General features: G+C 46.9%; 1 protein-coding gene across 2 annotated transcripts in view; it reads right to left on the bottom strand.

The window, feature by feature from the left end:
- LOC144500844 (transcription factor COE3-like) overlaps positions 1-14,808 on the bottom strand; it is a 174,934-nt gene that overhangs the window by 90,208 nt on the left and 69,918 nt on the right. Inside the window, exons 3-4 of one of the 2 annotated variants that reach the window (XM_078224323.1) lie at positions 10,381-10,514; positions 8,535-8,661 (exon numbers count right to left, since the gene is read on the bottom strand). In XM_078224323.1, coding sequence (XP_078080449.1) covers positions 8,535-8,661; positions 10,381-10,514 — 261 coding nt within the window. The remainder of the gene's footprint in view (positions 1-8,534; positions 8,662-10,380; positions 10,515-14,808) is intronic. The other variant, XM_078224330.1, reaches the window with a different exon arrangement.

Genomic DNA, 14,808 nt, shown 5'->3' with positions numbered 1-14,808 from the left:
TACAGAATACTGATTTAGTCCAACGCCGGCATCTCCACATCTTGCCAGTGACACCATGAAGGGCGAGATCAGAAATGATGGCCTCAGGTAAACATGCAAACTTTGTATTCTGCAAGCACAGGCCAGGGCTGTATAAGAATAGACCCAGATTATTTCAACATGGTATTTCAGGAACATTAGAGTCACACAAGGGCCTGGCATTCCTTACTTCAGGACTTGCATTCTCCGCCATTAGGGAGGATTCTCGGAGAGAGGCAAAGCCTAGCAACCAGGTTGTATTATTTGCATATCATCGAATATAAATGGAAGACCAATTCAGTCACTGTGATAAAGCTTGTTATAATAAAAACTACTCACACATGAATCATTACTGTCACAGAACGAACAATGCTTTGTTGTGATGGTAACCAGTAAGAAATCCACCAAAATGCGAAGAGGTCTAAAACGCACGCAAAACATATTCACCGAAAACCTCCGCCCTCGTTCGCGGCTGGGATTTTCCGGCACCGCTGGAAGTGAATGGATCTCACTCACAGTGGGAGGGGAGGAGGGTGGGGGGGGGGGGGGTTCGGGGTCATGGACGAGACTGGAGAATCCTGCCTATTATAAATCACTGTTTGGATGTCCGCTGGAATATTGGGCAGGATTTTCCGTCCCTTCGCCATCCTGCAGCGGTAGTGGTAGCCCGCCATGGACCAGTGGGATCTTCCCATCCAGTGCTGTCGATGGGGTTTCCCATCGTTTGCACTTTACACCACAAGGGAACTCACCCATGGGTCGGGGGGGGAGGGGGTGCACTGTTGACGGGACCAGAAGCTCCCGCTAGGGAATGGCGAGAACATACCGGTCACTGTGTCTAATTGAGGCAGTAGAGTTTAGGGAGGACGTCAAGGCCTTGGAGAAGGTGGCAGTGGAGGTTCATGGGAATGGTAGCAGGGAAGAGGGAATTCAGTTACATTGAGACACTGAAGGAGCTTGGATTGTTCTCCTTAAAGAACAAAGAAAATTACAGCATCGGAATAGGCCCTTCGGCCCTCCAAGCCTGCACCGACCATGCTGCCCGACGGAACTAAAACCCCCTACCCTTCCAGGGACTGTATCCCTCTATTCCCATCCTATTCATGTATTTGTCAAGATGCCCCTTAAATGTCTTAGACCAGAGAAGGTGAAAGAGGCATTAAAAATGATGAAAGGTTTTGATAAAGTTAGTACACAGAAACTGTTTGCATTTTCAGAAGGTCCGGATGACACACTCAAGATAATTGGAGATGATATGGAGATGAAGAGAATGCTTTCTGCTGAACAAATTGTTATCAAAACATAGAAAAGTGGGAGCAGGAGGAGGCTATTCAGCTCTTCAAGCCTGCTCCACCATTCTTTATGATCATGGCTGATCATCCAACTCAGTAGCCTGATCTCCCCTTCCCCTCCATATCCTTTGATCCCCTTTACCTTAAGTACTCTATCCAACTGCTTCCAAGTGATTATCTGGATGGCGCTGCTTGAGAGGATGGTGGCAGAAGGTTCAACAGGAACTTTCAAAAACAATTGGATAAAGAATTGGAAAGGAAAATTGGCAGGGCTGTGGGGAAGAGCCAGGGAGTGGGGTGGCACGGTAGCACAGTGGTTAGCACTGCTGCTTCACAGCGCCAGGGACCCAGGTTCGATTCCCAACTTGGGTCACTGTGCAGAGTCTGCACGTTCTTCCTGTGTCTGCGTGGGTTTCCTCCGAGTGCTCCGGTTTTTTCTTCCATGTTCTGAAAGACGTGCTGGTTAGGTGCATTGACCCGAACAGGTGCCGGAGTGTGGCGACTCGGGGAATTTCACAGTAAGTTCATTGTGGTGATAATGTAAGCCTTACTTGTGACTAATAAATAAACTTAAAACTTAATAATTGGATAACTCTTTCACAGAGCCAGCAGAGGTATGATGGGTCAAATGGCCTCCATCCATATTGTCAAAACTATTCGCCCTGGCCTGGTGCACACTTCAGCTTGGTGTGGACCATTTGGAGCATCCCGCAGCAGGGTCTAAGTGAGGTTTGAGTTAGTCTAAGTTAGTCTAACAAAGCAACTCAAGCACCAAGACTCAAGGCTGTATCACGAAGTTAAATAGTTTCTCTTGAAAAATACAACAGATTTTTGGATCTAATATTGATCTTTCTATAAATATTACAAACTATACATCTCACTCTTATGGGGCGGCAGGAGGGCACAGTGGTTAGCACTGCTGCCTCACAGTGCCAGAGACCTGGGTTCAATTCCGGCCTTGGGTCACTGTCAGTGTAGAGTTTTCACTTTCTCCCCGTGTCTGCGTGGGTTTCCTCCGGGTGCTCCGGTTTCCTCCCACAATCCAAAGATGTGTGGGTTAGGTGGATTGGCCACGCAAAATTGCTACTCAGTGTCAGGGGGATTAGCAGGGTAAATATGTTGGGTTACGGGAATAGGGCTTGGGTGGGATTGTGGTTGGTGCAGACTCGATGGGCTGAATGGCCTCCTTCTGCACTGTAAGGATTCTATGATTCTCATGAGCTTTCAGATCAAATCATCTCACCATTGATGTCACCTTGGCACTTGAGCGAACTGAAGGCAAGGCACGATGTAAGTCAGTGCTCGAGATCCTCCTGACTCCAAAAACCATTGTGACAATTGCCATCCCACCTCAGTCATGTTCACACCCACCCCACCACCTGTTACCCACATTCCTCTGACAATGCCCCTGCCTGTCATCAGCCTGAGGCCTAAACCCAGCAATCTGTCCCTGTGTGTGTTGTCCCTCAGAGAAGAAATCCGTGATACTGCACAGAGAATTGATTCTGTTTGATTTGATTTGATTTATTATTGTCACATGTATTGGTATACAGTGAAAAGCATTGTTTCTTGCGTGCTATACAGACATTGCATACCGTACATAGAGTACAAAGGGGGAAGGAAAGGAGAGGGTGCAGAATGTGGTGTCATAGCTAGGGTGTAGAGAAAGAGCAACTTAATATAGGGTAGGTCCATTCAAAAGTTTGATGGCAGCAGGAAAGAAGCTGTTCTTGAGTCAGTTGGGACGTGATCTCAGAATTTATATCTTTATCCCGATGGAAGAAGGTGGAAGAGAGAATGTCCGGGGTGCGTGGGGTCCTTAATTATGCTGGTTGCTTTTCCGAGGCAGCAGGAAGTGTAGACAGAGTCGATGGCTGGGAGGGACAGGCCCTAGAAAACCCGGAGCTGCCTTTTGGCCATTGGACATGGGCAACTGGCCAGCAGGCAAGCTCCATGACTGACCCAGATGTGTCTACCTCCATTTTAAATCACAATGTTGGCATTCGATTATTTTCAAACAGTGAGAGCGGTGTGGGTTTGCGCGCTGCCCTTACAGCTGTGGGTTCAGTTTCCCCCAAGGTGGTTGCTGAGGATCCCATCTGATGTTAGGCCTGGGTCCACAATGCGAAACTGAGGTCAAACTGACCTAAATTTGCTGAGCAGGAAACAGGGGGCAAGCCATTGTGGGCAGTTAAAAATGTTAAGTTGGCCGGTGGGCCGGGGGGGGAACATGTTGAGTTGTGCAAATGCCGAATGCAGCCCGACTTACCATTGCTGGTTATGTTGTGCATCACTTCACCTCACAAGTGGCGGCTTTGCCTTCAGCTACCTCAGCCCTCGCTCTGGAATTCCCTCCCCTGCCTCACTCCATCTATCTTCTTCTTTAAGTCACTCATTAAAATTTAGCTCTTTGACCGAGCTTTTGGTCAACTTTCCTGATACCTCAGAAATTAGAAGCAGGAGTAGGCCATTTGGTTCTTCGAGCCTGCTGCATCATTCATTTTGATCATGGCTGATCATCAAATTCAATATCCTGATTCCCTCTTCCCCCCCATATCCTTGATCCCTTTAGCCCCTCGAGCTATATCTAATTCTTGAAATCACAAAAATATTTGGCCTTAACTATATTCTGTGGTAGTGAATTCTACAGATGCACCACCCTCTGGCTGAAGAAATTTCTCCTCACCTCAGTTCTAAAAGGTTTACCCCTTCTCCTCATACTATTACCCCTAGTTCTGGACTCCCCTACCATTGAGAACATTCTTCTGAATCTACCCTGTCTAACCCTGTTAGATAAGTTTCTATGAGATGCCCCCTCACTCTTATAAACTCCATTGAATATTTTACTAACCAACTTAATCTCTTCTCATATTACAGCCCTGCCATCCCAGGAATCAGCCTGGTAAACCTTCACTGTACTCCTTCTACACCCCTGATGTTTTCCTTATTCATTCATGGGATATATGGGTGTTGCTGATTGGCTAGCATTTATTGCCCACCCCTAGTTGCCCTTGGATCAACTACCTTGCTGTGGCTCTGGAGTCACGTGTAGGCCAGACCAGGTAAGGACGGCAGATTTCCTTCCCTAAAGTGAACAAAATGGGTTTTTCCGAAAAATCGATAATGGTTTCGTGGTCATCAGTAGATTCTTAATTCCAGATTTTTTTTATTGAATTCACATTCTACCATCTGCTATGGCGGGATTTGATCTTGGGTCACCAGAACATTAGCTGAGTTTCTGGATTACTTGTCTCCCGATAATACCACGAGGCCATCATTACCCCTGAGCTGTGCTCAGTCTAAAACCTCTTTGTCTATTAATGCCCCACCCACCCCGTGAAGTGATCCAGGGCATTTTCCTACATCAAAAGTATGACAGAAAGACAAGTTTTTTTGCTGTTATTTGGAGTCAATTGGTAAAACTGGATATCTGAAATGAGAACAATCTATGACTGAAAATCCATACAAATATTCAACCAAGTGCCTTGCAAGCGAATCTTTACCTTATACCACTCTGAATAAACAGGGTGACCCATTTTAATATGAACAGCAAAGAGAATGAATCCTTTGAAGGGGTTAATACACTTCCCTTGAAGGCGGCCTGATTTACTCATTCTGCTTTTGTCAATACTCAGTGTTGATCCCCTTTGTAACCGACTTGCTGGGTTGGTAGATTTTCCTTTTCGTAACAGCAAGTCTGTTGAATTATACATTTCATAAGCAAATCTATTTTTCAAACTATTGGCTCCTCGACACCGTACGAACAGATTGTCCGGTGATATTGCGAGGGACTGTGGACAGCTTGACAAAAGCAAATCATTCTGACAAATCTAATGGTTAGAAATGGTCAAATGGGATGAAGGAGTACAATATAAAGGGAAAGACTCTTAGTACGGTAGAGGATCAGAAGGACCTTGGGGTCCGGGTCCATAGGACTCTAAAATCGGCCCCGCATGTGGAGGAGGTTGTTAAGAAGGCGTATGGTGTGCTGGCCTTTGTCAATCGAGGGATTGAGTTTAGGAGTCCGGGGATAATGATGCAGCTATATTAGACCCTCGTCAGACCCCACTTGGAGTACTGTGCTCAGTTCTGGTCGCCTCATTACAGGAAGGATGTGGAAAAGATTGAAAGGGTGCAGAGGAGATTTACAAGGATGTTGCCTGGATTGAATGGCATGCCTTATGAGGATAGGCTGAGGGAGCTCGGTCTTTTCTCCTTGGAGAGATGTAGGATGAGAGGAGACCTAATAGAGGTGTATAAGATGTTGAGAGGCATAGATCGGGTGGACTCTCAGAGGCTTTTTCCCAGGGCTGAAATGGTTGCTACGAGAGGACACAGATTTAAGATGCTGGGGGGTAGGTACAGGGGAAATGTTCGGGAGAAGTTTTTCACACAGAGGGTGGTGGGCGAGTGGAATCGGCTGCCATCAGTGGTGGTGGAGGCAAACTCAATAGGGTCTTTTAAGAGACTCCTGGATGAGTACATGGGACTTAATAGGATGGAGGGTTATGGGTAGGCCTAAATGGTAGGGATATGTTCAGCACAACTTGTGGGGCCGAAAGGTCTGTTTTGTGCTGTAGTTTTTCTATGTTTCTAAATTGGAGTTTCATTGCGGCCCTAACCAGCAGGACTTTATATTACAACCTAAAGGTCACCATCAAAGCAGTCTGACATGACAGGAGATAAAATGATAACAACCCTGTGGGAAAGACAATCTATAACAATGGCAGCACTGGTCATTACTTCAATGCTGATCAGTTCAATTAGTGTCCATCATGGTCAGTGCTAAAGCCACTGCCCAGCCTCTACTTATGGTATCAGGACCCCTCTTGGATCCAAACATAAGATGAATCTATGACAGCAGAGTAAACACCTTTCTATTCCTCCCTCAGGGCAGCATGGTGGCACAGTGGTTAGCACTGCTGCCTCACAGCCCCAGGAACCCAGGTTCGATTCCCAGCTTGGGTCACTGTCTGTGCGGAGTCTGTACGTTCTCCCAGTGTCTGCATGGGTTTCCTCCGGGTGCTCCAGTTTCCTCCCAAGTCCGAAAGACGTGCTGGTTAGGTGGATTGGCCGCGCTAAATTCTCCCTCAGTTTAAAGTTTATTTATTAGTGTCGCAAGTAGGCTTACATTAATACTGGAATGAAGTTAGTGTGAAAATCCCCTAGTCGCCACATTCCGGCGCCTGTTTGGGTACACTGCGGGAGAATTTAACATAGCCAATGCACCTAACCAGCACGTCTTTCTAACTGTGGGAGGAAACCGGAGCACCCGGAAGAAACCCATGCAAACACGGGGAGAACGTGCAGATTCAGTGATCCAAGCCAGGAATCGAACCCAGATTTCTGACACTGTGAGGCACCAGTGCTATCCACTGTGCCACCGTGCCACCCATTGTCCCCGAACAGGTGCCGGAGTGTGGCGACTAGGGGATTTTCAGAGTAACTTCATTGCAGTGTTAATGTAAGCCTTTTTGTGACACTAATAAATAAACTTTAAACTCTTCAATCATCCAATGACAATGCTCCCCCCATTCCCCGCCTTGACTCTCTTCCTAATCTAACATCTGATTGACGGCGGTGAAGTTTGCTAAGGGGTGCTTGCACTATCCTTATTCCACTTTTAGCATTATTAACTCACAGAATGTGGATATCGCAGCAAGGCCGACATTTATTGCCCATCCCTCATTGCCCTGAGAAGTTAGAGGCAGACCTACTGACTGACATGGCTAACTGACATGCAGCGCCACTTCGAGTAGGATTGCTAAGTGTCTTTGGCTACTTGGAGACATTGGGATTCTTTTCCTTATCGCAGAGAAGGTTAAGAGTAGATTTAATTGTCGTGTTCAAAATTACAAAGGGGTCACGATAGACGCACAAAGAGGAAACTGTACGCACTGGTGGAAGGATGGTAATAGATTTAAGATAATTGGCACAAAGACCAGAGGGGGAGATGGAGAGTCATTTTCTTCAATACAGCGAGTTATATTACAATCTGGAATGTGCTGTCCATGTGGAGTTTGCACATTCTCCCCATGTCTGAGTGGGTTTCCTCTGGGAATTCCAGTTTCCTCCCACAGTCCAAAGATGTGCGGGTTAGGTTGATTGGCCATGCTAAATTAGTGTCAGGGGGATTAGCAGGGTAAATATGTGGGTTTATGGGGAGAGGGCCTGGGTTCGATTGTTGTCGGTGTAGGTATGATGGGCTGAATGGCCTCCTTCTGCACTGTGGGGATGCTATAATTCTATGAAACGAGGTGAAAGCAGATTCAATAGCATCTTGCAAACAAAATTGGCTGAATACCTAAAACGGGGGACAAGAGATCTGGGCTATGGGATAAAAATGAGATAAAGCAGTGGAGAATGGGTCATTGGATTAATTCAAGATTGGAGACATTGGGATTCTTCTCCGGTACGGTACGGTCGCACAGTGGTTAGCACTGTTGCTTCACAGCTCCAGGGACCTGGGTTCGATTCCCGGCTTGGGTCACTGTCTGTGTGGAGTTTGCACATTCTCCTCGTGTCTGCGTGGGTTTCCTCCGGGTGCTCCGGTTTCCTCCCACTGTCCAATGATGTGCGGGTTAGATTGATTGGCCATGCTAAAATTGCCCTTAGTGTCCTGAGATGCGTAGGTTAGAGGGGTTAGTGAGTAAATATGTAGGATATGGGGGTAGGGCCTGGGTGGGATTGTGGTCGGTGCAGACTCGATGGGCCTAATGGCCTCTTTCTGCACTGTAGGAATTCTATGATTCTATGAAGAGTGCGTTTGGTCGGATTTTTGATCGAATTGGAGTCAAAGGCTATGGGGGAGCAGGCAGGTAAGTGGAGTTGAGACCACACTAAATCTTATTGAATGGCAGAGCAGACTCGAAGGGCTGAATGGTCTACTCTTGCTCCGAAGTCCTATGATCCTATAATGGGGCTGATTTTGTAGCTCCTTTAAAGAGCTGACACAGGCTGGATAGGATGAATGGTCTTTTTTAACAATTTGTTTATGGGATATGGGTGTCGTTGGCTAGACCAGCATTTATTACCCATCCCTAGTTACCCATGAGAAGATGGTGGTGACCTCCCTTCTCGAACCTCTGCAGAACTCCCTTTGTGCAGTGTGATCTGTGGGCCTGTGTTGAGGTGGGTGCTTTGTAGTATTGACCTTTCCTCTAGCATAGGAGACTTGTGAGTGCAGGTGTACCAGGCGGTATAGCCACAGAACACAACACTAACCTGTGTAGACAAATCTCCCCGGTGCTCCTTTACAGAACTGCTTCGACTTGTAAGATAGCGTGACTTCCACCACTCCCGGGATGTGCCGTGGAGGCGTCTGCACTCGGATCGCGTGAGGCGTGATCAACTGGTCCGGGAACAGGGAAAAAAATAACATCAAAATCAATGACAAAATCTTCACAAACTCAGCAAACCCAAACGACATGAAAACACAGGGCACGCTGTGTCCCGATATTGGCAACTGTCCTGTCAGCGATTGTACAGTCAGAGACACAACTGTCCTTCCTCGACCAATCCTTGAGCCTAATGGAGGGATTGTAGCAATTGGAATTGTTGTCCTCTCAGCTTAAGAGGTGAACAGGAGATTTAATCGAGGTGTTCAGAACCAAGGAGGCTTTGGAGGCTGGCACGGTGGCACAGTGGTTAGCACTGCTGCCTCACAGTGCCAGGGACCCGGGTTTGATTCCTGGCTTGGGTCTCTGTGCGGAGTCTGCACCTTCTCCCTGTGTCTGCATGGATTTCCTCCGAGTGCTCTTGTTTCCTCCCACAGTTTGACTGACGTGCTGGTTAGGTGCATTGGCCGTGCTAAATTCTCCCTCAGTGTACCTGAACAGGCATCGGAGTGTGGCGACTCGGGGACTTTCACAGTAACTTCATTGCAGTGTTAATGTAAACCTGCTTGTGACTAATTAACTTTAACTATTGTTCACAGTAAAGAAGAAGAAAATATTTCTAGTCGCATCTTTAAAAACTTTAAGAGTGCCCACTTGGTGTGCTTGGCCAACATTCATCCCAGTACCAATAAAACAGGCCAAACAATTCACTCACTTCCTGTTTGGCCCATCTTTTTGCATACAATTTAACTGCCTGTGGGGAGCAGAGGCAGCACTTTGCATTGATGCAAACCTTTCATTTCAGTTTTTCAAACTTTATACAACATAAGTTTAGTTTTTGTCTCCTTCTGAATTGCAAATAACCTAAGAAGAAAAGTCTCTCCTCATTTTATTGCCAAAATATCTTGTAAATCTGCTGCTATATTAACACTTGTCGTGGGTTGTTATCTTAAACTACAGGCAGGTTTGTTTTATCTTTGAAATTTGCCCTCTCCGGAGGCAGTATGGACCACAGACCCTTGCTGCCCTCTGTCACCTGATACCAGGGGGCATTGGGTATTCCCACACATGTCACATTGGGCAGTGTGTCCCGCCAAGTTATCTGACCATGATGCTGAATCCAATCCTATTCACACACAACTTTGTAGAAAGGGGGGAATGTGGGCTCACTGGATACAGCTCAACAGAGAGAGAGAGAGACAGAGAGGGAGAAGGAGAAAGAGTGAGATCTTGCCCTGACAGATCGTTTGCCCTCCGTAGCCCAGGTGTTCCAGGACCCGAGTTGAGGACACAATGCAAGGGGAGGGTGTGGCAGCCAGGGTCAAGCCCAGGACCTCCTGGCCGGAGAGCCAAAACCGTGCAGGGAAATCCCGGGATCATTAATAGAAAGGACGTGCTGTGGTGTGTTCCCTGGAGGTGGGGACGAAACGACAAGAGGCAGCCTAGCAAAACATCCCGGCAGCTGATATGAGGGATGCATTGGAAAAGAAGGAAGAACAGACCGTGGACTCACTCCCCCCTCCCCCATCCCTCCCCCCAGTTAAGGGAATAGTCTCCAAGGAGTGAAACTGAATAATGGGGATGGTTGGAAAGAAATACATTCTTATTATTTTGTTTAAAAGTGAGTCATGCACTTTTAAAACATTAATGGAACTTCCGTTTGTACAGTGGTAAGAACTGACTGTATCCTAATTGATAGCTCAATGGGTTGCTTTATAAGATTTAGGACGTACCTCACTCCAGACCAACATCGTTCCAAAAACAACCTGTAATCCATCAAAGAAGTTGTCTCCGATAATGATGACAGTGGCTCCGCCTGTAGTCCACCCTTCACTCGGGCTAATTGCTTTGATGCATGGAGTGGCTGCTTTGCAAGAGAAAAGACAGAGTTCTTTAGCACCTCTGGAGAGTTCTACCCACGCGCAATCTTCTCCACTTTAACTCCTGTGTTCCTTCGCTGTTGTGGAATTGCAAACCCAATTCTGGCACTGCACCATTTCCATGACACAAATTAACAAGGGAACTGCAGGCTTCCCGACCCCCATTCCTGAATTTTGGCTGACGTAGATTCGGGATCTGGGAAGGCTGATCAAGCCCACGAGGTGGGCAGGCATTCAGGCTTGTTAAATATCTTGTCAAGCATGGATTAAGGAGGCTGGCTCGGGATTTTTCCCTTTGATGTACGACAGAGGTACTGGAAAGAAGGGTTGATGGAAGGGAGCTGGCCAACTGCCTGGAAGCGGGCACCAAGGGGTGTCAGTGCTCCTGTCAGGCCTACAGGTCCTCTCCACCACTTGGGTGAAGGAAGAGCCAAGACCAACCTGTAGAGGGGTTCCCCACTCCATCCCCCAGCCTCCTCCCCACCACAGTGCTGGCCTGGCTGCTTTCTTTTTTTCCAATGTTTTTAATAAGTTATCACCTTCCCCCCAGCATCAGGAGTTTGTCCACCTAAATTGGATTGGAAACCTGTCTCTATGTCAATTAAAGGTCCTCAACATTGAAAATCTTGAAGTGAATCAGCTTCTCACTGGCGACGTAAAGGGGCCTAAAATAAAGTCCTGACTCCTTTTCGAAAAAAACATTTTCACAGGATGTGGGTCTTGTTAACAATGTCAGCATTTGTTGCCTGTCCCTAAGTGTTCACTGGCATGGTGGCACAGTGATTAGCACTGCTGCCTCACAGCGCCAGGGACCCGGGTTCGATTCCCGGCTTGGGTCACTGTCTGTGTGGAGTTTGCACATTCTCCTCGTATCTGCATGCGTTTCCTCCGAGTGCTCCGGTTTCCTCCCACAGTTCAAAAGACGTGCTGGTTAGGTACATTGGTCATGCTAAATTCTCCCTCAGTGTACTCGAACAGGCGCCGGAGTGTGGCGTCTGGGGAATTTTCACAGTAACTTCATTGCAGTGTTAATGTAAGCCTTACTTGTGACACTAATAAATAAACTTTAAACTTGTAGAAGGTGGTGGTGAGCCACTTTCTTGAACCACTACAGTCCATCTGATGTAGGTACTCCCACATTGCTATTAGGATGAGAGTATCTGAGGAGTCGCAAATTGTTTTGAACTCTGTAGAATGATCCATGAACATCCCCACTTCTGACCTTATGATGGAAGGAAGGTCATTGATGAAGCAGCTAAAGATAGTTGGGCCTAGGACACTACCCTGAGGGACTCCGACAGTGATGTCCTGGAACTGAGATGGTTGATCTCCAAAAGCCGCAACCATTTTCCATCTATCAGGTAAGACTCCAACAAGTGGACAGCTTGTTCCCAATTCCCATTTACTCCAGATTTCTTAGGGCTTCTCCATGTCATACTTGGTCTTGGTGTCAAGCGCAATCACTATCTGCTCCCTTCTCGAGATGAGCTCTTTTGTCCATGTTTGAACCAAGGCTGTAATGACGTCAGCAGCTGAGTGGACCTGGTGGAAGCCAAACTGAGTGTCCTTGGGCAGGTTATTGCCTCCATGGGGAGAATCCAGCCCACATTAGTGATGTAAAACCCAGAGGCCACTCAGCCCCACAAATCTATCTGATTTGTATCTCACCCATTAGCCACCTCTATACAGCAATGTGGTTGACTCTCAACTGCCCTCCCAGGACAACAAGGGGTGGGCAATAAATGCTGGTCGGCCAGTGACACCCATGTCCCATGAGTGAATTTTTAAAAAATTTCACCGGTAAATACTCTAAAACCCCTGCCTAACAAAAATCTATCGATCTGAGTTTTGAAATTTTCAATTGACTCCCCCCTGCCGCCCCTAACCCTCTCCCCAGCCTCGCAGGAGAATAGAGAGTTCCAGATTTTCACTGCATTAATTAGCACTGCTGCCTCACAGTGCCAGGGACCTGGGTTCAATTCTGGCCTTGGGTCACTGTTTGTGTGGAGTTTGCACATTCTCCCCGTGTCTGCATGGGTTTCCGCCGGTTGCTCCGGTTTCCTCCCACAGTCCAAAGATCATAGAATCCCTACAGTGCAGAAGGAGGCCATTCGGCCCACCAAGTCTGCACCGACCACAATCCTACCCAGGCCATATCCCCTTAGCTTCATGTATTTACCCCGCTATTCCCCCGGCACTATGGGGCAATTTAATATGGCCAATCAACCTAACCCACACATCTCTGGACTGTGGGAGGAAACCGGAGCACCCGGAAGAATCCCATGCAAACACAGGGAGAACATGCAATCTCCACACTGCGTGTTAGATGGATTAGCCATGTTGAGTTGCTCCTTAGTGTCTCAAGATGTGTAGGTTAGGTAGATTGGCCATGCTAAATGCGCGGGGTTACGGGGATAGTGGTGGAGGAGTGGGCCTGGATGAGATGCTCTTTTGGAGAGTCTGTACAGATTCAATGGGCCAAATGGCCTCTTTCTGCACCGAGAGATTCTTTATGGGAAACCATCAGGAATCTCTGAATGATGGTGAAAATGGAACAGCCATAAACAGAACCTTTAGGAATAGAACTATTAAGAACAGGAGGAGGCCATTCAACCTTTGGACATGCTTGGTTCAATTAGTAAATAGTCTCACAACACCAGGTTATTTGGTAGCACAAGCTTGGGTATAAACCTAAACTGGTGTTGCGAGACTACTTACTGTGCCCGCACCAGTCCAACGCCGGCATTTCCTCATCTTGATTCAATTAGATCATGACTGATCTGGATCGTAAATCTGGCCTTTGCTGTGTTTCCCTTGATATATTCACCTAAAAATGGACGATTTATCATAGTCTTGTAAATTCACATTGACCCACAATATCCACAGTCTTTTGAGAAGTGAGTTCCAAATTTCCATTATTTTTTGTATCATAAGTGCTTCATGATTTTCCTTAGAATCATAGAAGGACAGAGGGAGGTCATTCAGCCCATTGGGTCTGTACCGACCACAATCCCATCCAGGCCCTATTTTCCTAACCTCACACATTTACCCTGCTCATCCCCCTGAGTCTAAGGGGCAATTTTAGCATGGCCAATCAACCCAATCTGCACGTCTTTCAGACCATGGGAGGAAACCGGAGCACCCGAAGGAAACCCATGCAGACATGGGGAGAATGTGCAAACTCCACACAGACAGTGACCAAGGCCGGAATCGAACCTAGGTCCCTGGCGCTGTGAAGCAGCTGTGCTAACCACTGTGCCACCGTGCCGCCCATAGCTTGGCTCGAAATGTAAGATTATGCCACCTTGTTCTTGATCTCCTCCCATGCACAACATTCCATACATATTGTGTGATAGCTTGAGTGCTTGATAACCAACGGCCATTTAGAAATTAGTTAAAATTAATGATGGTGATGCATTGAAAATCCTTTCCTCTTTCTTTCATTCAATAAAAAGACTCACTTAAAAAAAAGGACATGTGAGCGCCCACCGATCTTGTGGATCGAGATATCTCCCAGTGATGAGCCAGAGGAAAATCTGAGTACGATAAAGACAGGCTGAATAGCCATCAGCGTTCCAACAATGGGAATTTGATGATATCTCCCAGTGATGAGCCAGAGGAAAATCTGAGTACGATAAAGACAGGCTGAATAGCCATCAGCGCTCCAACGATGGGAATTTGATGACCCTGGGTTCTGAGAGTGTAAAAGGCAGATCCAGAGAGCTATGCAGTGATATAGAGGTCATAGAGGCTTATAGCATGGAAACAGGCCCTTCGGCCCAACTTGTCCATGCGCCCTTTTTTTTTAAACCCCTAAGCTAATCCCAATTGCCCGCATTTGGCCCATATCCCTCAATACCCATTGTACCCATGTAACTATCTAAATGCTTTTTAAAAGATAATATTGTACCTGCCTCTACTACTACCTCTGGCAGCTTGTTCCAGACACTCACCACCCTCTGTGTGAAAAAATTGCTGCTCTGGACACTTTTGTATCTCTCCCCTCACACCTTAAACCTATGCCCTCTAGTTTTAGACTCCCCTACCTTTGGGAAAAGATATTGACTATCTAGCTGATCTATGCCCCTCATTATTTTATAGACCTCTATAAGATCACCCCTCAGCCTCCTACGCTCCAGAGAAAAAAGTCCCAGTCTATCCAGCCTCTCCTTATAACTCAATCCATCAAGTCCCGGTAGCATCCTAGTAAATCTTTTCTGCACTCTTTCTAGTTTAATAATATCCTCTGTATAACATGGTGACCAGGATTGCACACAGTAT

The sequence above is a fragment of the Mustelus asterias genome, chromosome 1 (assembly GCF_964213995.1).
Source record: "Mustelus asterias chromosome 1, sMusAst1.hap1.1, whole genome shotgun sequence".
NCBI lineage: Eukaryota > Metazoa > Chordata > Chondrichthyes > Carcharhiniformes > Triakidae > Mustelus > Mustelus asterias.
This window is presented reverse-complemented; position numbering and strand designations above follow the sequence as displayed.